We start from the raw sequence: 8226 nt of genomic DNA, 5'->3' as shown, positions 1-8226 counted from the left end.
CCTCACATATCTGTTCAAGTGAAACTTTTTTTAAATGTTTATTCATTTTGAGGGAGAGAGAATGCAAGCCAAGGAAGGACAGAGAGACAGGGAGAGAGAGAATCCCAAGCAGGCTGTACACTGACCTTCAGTGCCCAGTGTGGGGCTCGAACCCAGGAATAATGAGATCATGGCCTGAGCCGAAATCAAGAGTCAAAGGCTTAACCAAATGAGCTACCCAGCCGCCCCTCTATTCAAGTGAAATTAAACTTTGCATCTTGTGAATAGCAATTTAAAATTCACTCATACATTTAAAATAAGAAATCAAGCNAGGTAAAACTGGACAAGTAAAACTGGGACAAGTAAATCTGTATCTAGAAATATTTGTAGCACAGATCTAAAACACACTTCTGTTTCTAGTAATGAAGGAATCCATCTGTATATTGAAGTATATGTATATATTTCATCTTTGTAACATGGGAACACAAGTCCTCAGGTTGTATCATCCACTCATATCCTTACTGCAATCAACTACTCTCCTTTCACTTACTTCCTCTTTTTCATTAAGGTTTCTTAGTGCCTAAATTACTATCTTGCTCTCTGTGACTACTCTTAATAATATTCTTGACACACAAAGACCATTCAAAGTCACAAAGACTATCCATTCAAACCTTGGCACTGTTTTTTTTTTTTTAATATATAGAAAAGAAAATTCTTTACTTGCGTATAAATATATACACACATGGCTTATATATTAGCTTCAAACATATAGGTGTTCTTAGCCTTTATAATGTTTATTCTAAAGGAGAAGTACAGTAAGACCTGCAAGTTCCTGAATCCCAGAGATTACAAATGTGTGTATTTTTTTTTATTGGGGTATAACTGACACACAATATTATATTAGTTTTACGTGTACAATAGTGACTTGACATTTGTCTACATTGCAAAATGGTCACGATAGTAAATAATCTAGTTATAATCTGCTACTTTACAAAGATAATATAATATTATTGACTATATTCCTCATGCTGTACATTACACTCGCATGACTTATTTATTTAATACCTAGAAGTTTGTGCTTCTTAATGTCCTTCATCCATTTTACATCCCCCCCAACCCCTGTTACCTCTGGCAATCTCCAATCTGTTCTGCATATCTAGGACCCTGAATTTTGTGTTTTAGATTCCACATGTAAGTGAAATCATGTGGTATTTGTCTTTTTCTGTCTGATTTAGTTCACTTATCATAGTACACTCAAGTTCTACCCATGTTGCAAATGGCAAGATATATTTTTTTTTTTATGGCTGAGCCATATTTCATTGTACATATATACCATATCTTCTTTACCCACTCATCTATTCATGGACACTTAGATTGTTCCCATATCTTGGCTATCGTAAATAATACTGTAATCAACATAGAGGTGCATACACCTTTTCAAATTAGTGTTTTAATTTCCTTCAGATAGATACCTGATACCCAGCAGTGGAACTACTGGATCATATGGTACTTTTATATTTAATTTTTTGAGGAACCATCATACTGTTTTCCATACTGGCTGCAGCAATTTACATTTCCATTAAAAGTGCATGAGGGTTCCCTCCTCTCCACAACCTTGCCAACACTTGATATTTCTTATCTTTTTGATAATAGCCATTCTGAAAAGTATGAGGTGATATCTCATGGATTTGATTTGCATTTCCCTAATAATTAGTGATGTTGAGCATCTTTTCATGCATCTATTGGCCAATCTGTATGTCCTCCCTGGATAAATGTCTATTCAGATCCTTTGCCCATTTTTGTTTGGNTAGTGGGACTTAAAGCCTGGAGTTCTAAAGGTCAGTGGGCTTGGCTGCTGGTATAAGAGCCCAGAGGGCACTACACTGCTCTAGGAGAGAAGGCAGGCAAACATCCTGGGGGCAAACAGTTTGAGAACAACAATCTGAAAAGAGCCTGGGGCATACAATGAAGAATGAAGAGATTATTCCCTCTTCTTTCTTCTCTCAGTGCATCTGGAAAGGCAGCATTCACGGGAGACACCTCTCCAGGAAGAAAGGAGGTGACTGGCACCATTTCTCCCCCACACCTGCCACTCCTCAGTATAAACACAGAGCCACCTACAGGAAGAAGGACAGTGCTAACACTGGATGCCTAACTTGTTTACACCAAGCCCCGCCCCCTGCTTTCCTATGGAATAGCTCTTCTCAGTTATGCCTGCCTCAGTCCCAGCTCAGCAGGCCACTCCCCCAGCAGACCAACAAAAATCTCTGCCCACCTCAAGTCTTTCAACCAGAGAGTTTTGCAGGCCCTCAGTTCCAGTGGAGGTGCACACAGGCCGCATTTCACAAGCAGACCAGAGCACACCTCTTGCCACTCTTGCCACATTCAGGCCAGAAACCAAACACCACCTGCAGCAGGCAAGGAGCATGCAGCACACACCAGAGACGTTCTCTGAAGTGCCAAGCCCTGGGCACTACATGCCCTCTTCTTCATAAGGTTATTACTTTCAGGGGCAGGAAACATAACTGGCCTTTTAAACAAAGAGAAAGCAGAGACTTAGATAAAATGTGAGGATGGAGGAATTTAACCCAAATGAAAGAACAAGATAAGGCCATGGCCAGAGATCTAAGCAAGACAGATATACATAACATGGTTGATGGAGAATTTAAAATAATGATAAGGATATTCACAGAGCTTAAGAAAATAAGATATCAGTGAGACCCTTACCAGAGAGAGAAAAAGGTTAAAAAAGAATCGGAGATGAAGAATACCATAAACGAGATTAGAAGTGCACTTCATGCAATGAACAGCAGGCTGGAAGAAGTGGAGGAACAAATTAGTGATCTAGAAGACACAGTAATAGAAAGCAATGAAAATGAACAAAAGAGAGAAGAATTATGCAAAAAAAGAATAGACTTAGGGGACTCATAGAATGTATCAACATTTTATTATAGGGGTCCCAGAAGAACAAGAGAGAAAAGGGGACAGAAAATTTATTTGAAGAACTAATAGCCAAAAACTTCCCTAATCTGTAGAAGGAAAGAGACATCTAGATCCAGAAGGCACAGAGAATGTCCATCAAAATCAACAAAAGCAGGCCAATAGCAAGACATATTAAATTTGCATAATTTAGTGGTAAAGAAAAAATCTTAAATCAGCAAGATAAAAGAAGACATTAACTTACAAGAGAAAACCCGTAAGTCTAGCTGGAGATTCTTCAATAGAAATTTGGCAAGCCAAAAGGGAATAGCATGACATATTCCAAGTGCTGAGTGGGAAATATCTACAGCCAAGAATACTCTTGAGAGTATTGAAGAATACAGCACAACAATCATTTAGAATAGAAGGAGAGATAGTTTCCCAGACAAAGAGTAAAGGAGTTCATGACTATTAAACCAGTCTTATAAGACATATTAAAGGGGACTCTCTGAGCAGAAAGGAGAAACCAAAAGTGACAGTATACAGATGGCATGATACTGTATGTAGAAAACTTTAAAGACCACTAAAAAACTGCTAGAACCGTTAAATGAATTCAGTAAAGTCGCAGGATACAATACCAACATACAGAAATCTATTGTATTTGTATACACCAATAATGAAGCCCCAGAAAGAGAAATTAAGGAAACAATCCCATTTACAATTGCACCAAAAAACAATAAGATACCTAAGAATAAACCTGACTAAAGAGGTGAAAGACTTGTGCTCTGAAAACTATAAAGCAGTGATGAAAGAAATTGAAGATGACACAAAGGGAAAGATATTTCATGCACGGGGATTGGAATAACAAATATTGTTAAAATGTCTATACCACCCAAAGCAATTACACACTTAATGCAATCCCTATCAAAATGCCAACAGCATTTTTCACAGAGCTAGAACAATCTTAAAAGTTGTATGGAACCACAAACGACCCCAAATAGCCAAAGCAACCTTGAAAAAGAAAAAAAAAAAGCTGGAGGCATCACAATTCTGGACTTCAAGTTACATTATAAAGCTGTAGTAATCAGAACAGCATAGTATTGCTACAAAAATAGACAAATAGATCAATGGAACAGAATGGAAAGCCCAGAAGTAAACTCACAACTATATGGTTAATTAATCTTCAACAAAGCAGGAAAGAATATCCAATGTGAAAAGACTGTCTCTTCACCAAACGGTGTTAAGAAAAATGGACAGCAACATGCAAAGGAAAGAAACTGGATCACTTTCTTATACCATACAGAAAAATAAATTCAAAATGGATGAAATATCTACATGTGAGATCTGCAACCATAAAAATCCTAGAAGAGAACACAAATAGTAACTTCTTTAACATTGGCCATGGCAACTTTTTTCTAGGTATGTCTCCTGAGGAAGGGGAAACAAAAGCAAAAATAAACTATTAGGACCAGGTGAAAGTACAAGCTTCTGCGCAATGAAAGAAACAATGAACAAAGCTAAAAGGCAACCTATGGAATGGGGGAAAATAATTGCAAATGACATATTTGGTAAAGGATCAGTGTCCAAAATATATATAAAAAATTTATACAACTTCACACCCAAAAAGCAAACAATACTATTAAAAAGAGATTCAGAATACATGGATTGTTATTTTTCCTAAGAAGATATCCAGATGGTCAACAGACACATAAAAAGATGCTCTACCTGGGGGGCGTCTGGGTGGCTCAGTCAGTTAATTCTCTGACTCTTGATTTCAGCGGTTCGTGGGATTGAGCCCCACGTCAGGCTACTCGCTGGCAGTGCAGAGCCTGCTAGGGATTCTCTCTCCTCTCCCTCTGCCCCTCCCCTCTCTCAAAATAAATAAACTTAAAAAAGAAAGATGTTCAACATCACTGATCATCAGGGAAGTGCGAATCAAAACTACAATGAGATACCACCTTATACCTGTCAGAATGGTTAAAATCAAAAATAGAAGAAAGAAATGTGGGCCAAAATATCGAGAAATGGGAGCCTTCTTGCACTCTTGATAGGAATGCAAACTGGTGTTTGGGATCTTTTGTAAGGTTCCTTACCAATTTTAGGATTATTTTTTCTGGCTCTATGAAAAATGCTGTATTTCAGTAGGGATGGCATTAAATTTGATAGTAGATTGCTTTGGGTAATGGAGATTTTATTTTTTATTGTTTGTTTATTTTTGAGAGAGAGAGACAGAGTGTGAACAGGGGAGGGGCAGAGAGAGAAGGAGACACAGAACTCAAAACAGGCTCCAGGCTCCACACTGTCAGCATAGAGCCAGAATCTGGGCTCAAACCCACAAACTGTGAGATCATGATCTGAGCTAAAGTTGGACATTTAACCAACTGAGCCAGCTAGGCACCCCTGGGTAATGGACATAGTGATAATATTTGTTCTCCCAATCCACGAGCATGTAATATCTTTCCATTTGTCTCATCTTCAATTTCTTTCATCAATATTTATAGTTTTCAGAGTGCAGGTCTTTCCCCTACTTGCTTAGGTTTATTCCTAGTTATTTTATTATTTTTGGTAAAATTGTAAGTGGGATTGTTTTCTTAATTTCTCTTTCTGTTACTTCATTATTAGTGTATAGAAATTAAAAGCTATTCACATTTTAAAACTGCTTTACCTGCTAACTTTCCCACTAGAAATAACATAAAAGAGATTTCAATGACTATTTAAATTAGAAAAGAAACAGAATAAGAGGGAAGAGAAAAACTATTAGCCTTCTAGAATTATAACAGAAGAATCTAAAATTAAAAATTAAAAAATTAAATGAGCTTTCATATAANAATATATAGTATTTGTATTATATAAAAATGTAACATATATTTATTTTTTCAGATCACAATCCTAAATTTTAGTTAATACTGACATTAACTATCAAAGCCTAGTATGTACACACAAATGTCTGCATTAAATACACATATACACACACCACAGTTTTCTAAGATGTTATTGAACCTATCACAAAATATGAANTTATTCCAATCAACTGGTTTAATTTAGAACGTAATCAAACCACATATATTTAATAGCATGGCTAAGAAAATCACCACCGTGGTTTATCAAACAGTTTCTCTGGAAGAAAAGAGACTACATTTTTGGTTCTGCTTAGAATCTTTTTATTCCTATTTTCATTTCCCCCTCCTACATTTATAACCACTGAATAAACCAAGGATCTTTTTTCACCTTGTAGCTGTAATCTCTGTAGACAAAATGATTACTCAAGTACTCCAATGTGATCAATGTATTTACCAATCTATAATGATATAGGAATTCATTTTCATAATTTGGGGAATTGTGTACCTTGATTCATTTATAAACTTTTTTTCCTAAAAGTTAGGGATTGTTAATGTGGAAAAGAAAAAAAGAATTAAGAGGTAAGGACCACACTGGGAAAAATGCACTTCTCTACAGCATAATTGAAGAAAACAGTTGATTAAGGACCAAAGTAATGATTTAGAGGGTAATAAAAACATTGATAATTGACAGAGAAGGAAGCAAAACAGGGAAAGAAGCACTGTAAATACATTATTCTGGACATGGAATTGACATTTCCAGTTATCATTAAAGCTTTTAGTCTTTGGCACTTATTTAAGCTCTAAGGAATGCTAAGCAATTACGTGTACAAGAAAAGAATACTCCCTGCCACCAGAAGTTGTTCTCTGCCCAGCTTCCCCCTTCTGCTCCAGGCCAGGGACTTTACCGCACACAGCCAAAGGGAAGAGTAATTCTTTTCAATAGTTTTCTTCCCCTCAATTTCCGTTTCAACCGGCTCTTTGCTCTCAAGAGGGCTGCCTTTGGCCTCACCTTCCTTCCCAAATCCACCAGTTACTCCACAACCCATCTTTAATTCACATTCTGTAAAGGAACGCTAGGTTTTGTCTTTACGCTCAACCCTTCTTCCAACACACGCGCGTGCGCGCATTCGCGCGCGCGCACGCACGCACACACACTGTGTAAATTCATCTTATTGTCAACAGTTTTGAAGAATTTGCATTTTTCTGGCAGGAGAAAATCAAGGGGTAACATTACTAATAGAAAGTAAAGTCATATGGCTGACAGCATTTAGCAGATCATTAATAAGCCTTTCCTCATGGGTTGTCATGTAAGAAATCATAATTTAAGAGCACCATCTGCATTAGCAAAAGCAAAATGTTGATAATTGTTCTAGCTAAAGAATATATCCCAGTCCACTAACGCACTTGATAATAAATGAGGTTTAAAATCATTTTTGGAGAATACTACTAAATATCAGATATTTCTTGGAAATTTGAAACTCTCTAAATGAATTTAACTGACCTTAAATGCTTACAGATGTATTTGGAAAGTGGCAAAAGACTTCAAGAAATTAAGTCAAATAGCTATTGTTTATTTTTCATGTATGACCAAGAACTGAAGAATGAACAGTTCAGGGTGAAGGTGATAAATGTGAATAATAAAAAAGAAACACTTTACAGAACTATTACTATGAAAATTGTGTTTTTCAGTGAGTTTTAACATTGGCTTATTGAGATCATTATCATATTTTTATAAATGAGGAATTAAGCAAATAAGCCATAGAGAATACGGAAAAACTTTAGAAAATGAAACAGTGAGAGCACATCACTTGTGTCAAATTATGAAGAATAATGATGACATTAAACGTTTGTTCTATGAACATACTGTGTTAATCTTATAGTAAGATATGGAATCATAAGGAAAGTTTTATAAGGTTTATGCTTTTCTTCCCCAGCTTGTTTGGGAAAACTTGCTACACTTGATTTTAGTGTAATAAAGTATCTACAGTTTCACCCAAGACATTCTGGACCTTTAGGCTAACTAATATAATTCCATTAAATATATTTTAGTTAAACATAATCACTATGTAGGGAAGGGTGTGAGCAATTTCTATAGCAATTTCCAAGTCCATGACAACAGAAGTAAAGATTTCCATATTACTGAATACATTAATACATATAAGCAAATGGCATATGATTTCACTCATATATCGAATTTAAGAAACAAAACAGATGAACATAGGGGAAGGGGAGGCAAAATAAGATAAAAATAGAGAGGGAGGCAAACCATAAGAGACTCTTAAATGCAGAGAACAAACTGAGGGTTGCTGGAGGGGAAATGGGAGGGGGGAATGGGCTAAATGTGTGATGGGCATTAAGGAGGGCACTTGCTGGGAGGAGCACTGGGTGTTATAGGTAAGTGATGAATTGCTGGGTTCTACTTCTGAAACCAGTACTACACTGTATGTTAACTAACTTGAATTTAGGTAAATTTTTTTAAAAAGAAAAG

At 36.4% G+C, this 8226-nt stretch overlaps 1 protein-coding gene across 1 annotated transcript in view; it reads left to right on the top strand.

Annotated features, from left to right (window-relative positions):
• The first annotated feature begins 2739 nt into the window (after positions 1-2739).
• The window catches only part of FTHL17 (ferritin heavy chain like 17), a 13693-nt gene continuing 8206 nt past the window's right edge, over positions 2740-8226 (top strand). Inside the window, exons 1-2 of the mRNA XM_077765078.1 lie at positions 2740-2835; positions 7255-7359. Of these exons, the coding sequence (XP_077621204.1) occupies positions 2740-2835; positions 7255-7359 (201 nt within the window). The remainder of the gene's footprint in view (positions 2836-7254; positions 7360-8226) is intronic.

Source organism: Crocuta crocuta, unplaced genomic scaffold, assembly GCF_008692635.1.
Source record: "Crocuta crocuta isolate KB4526 unplaced genomic scaffold, BGI_CrCroc_1.0 scaffold301, whole genome shotgun sequence".
NCBI lineage: Eukaryota > Metazoa > Chordata > Mammalia > Carnivora > Hyaenidae > Crocuta > Crocuta crocuta.
This window is presented reverse-complemented; position numbering and strand designations above follow the sequence as displayed.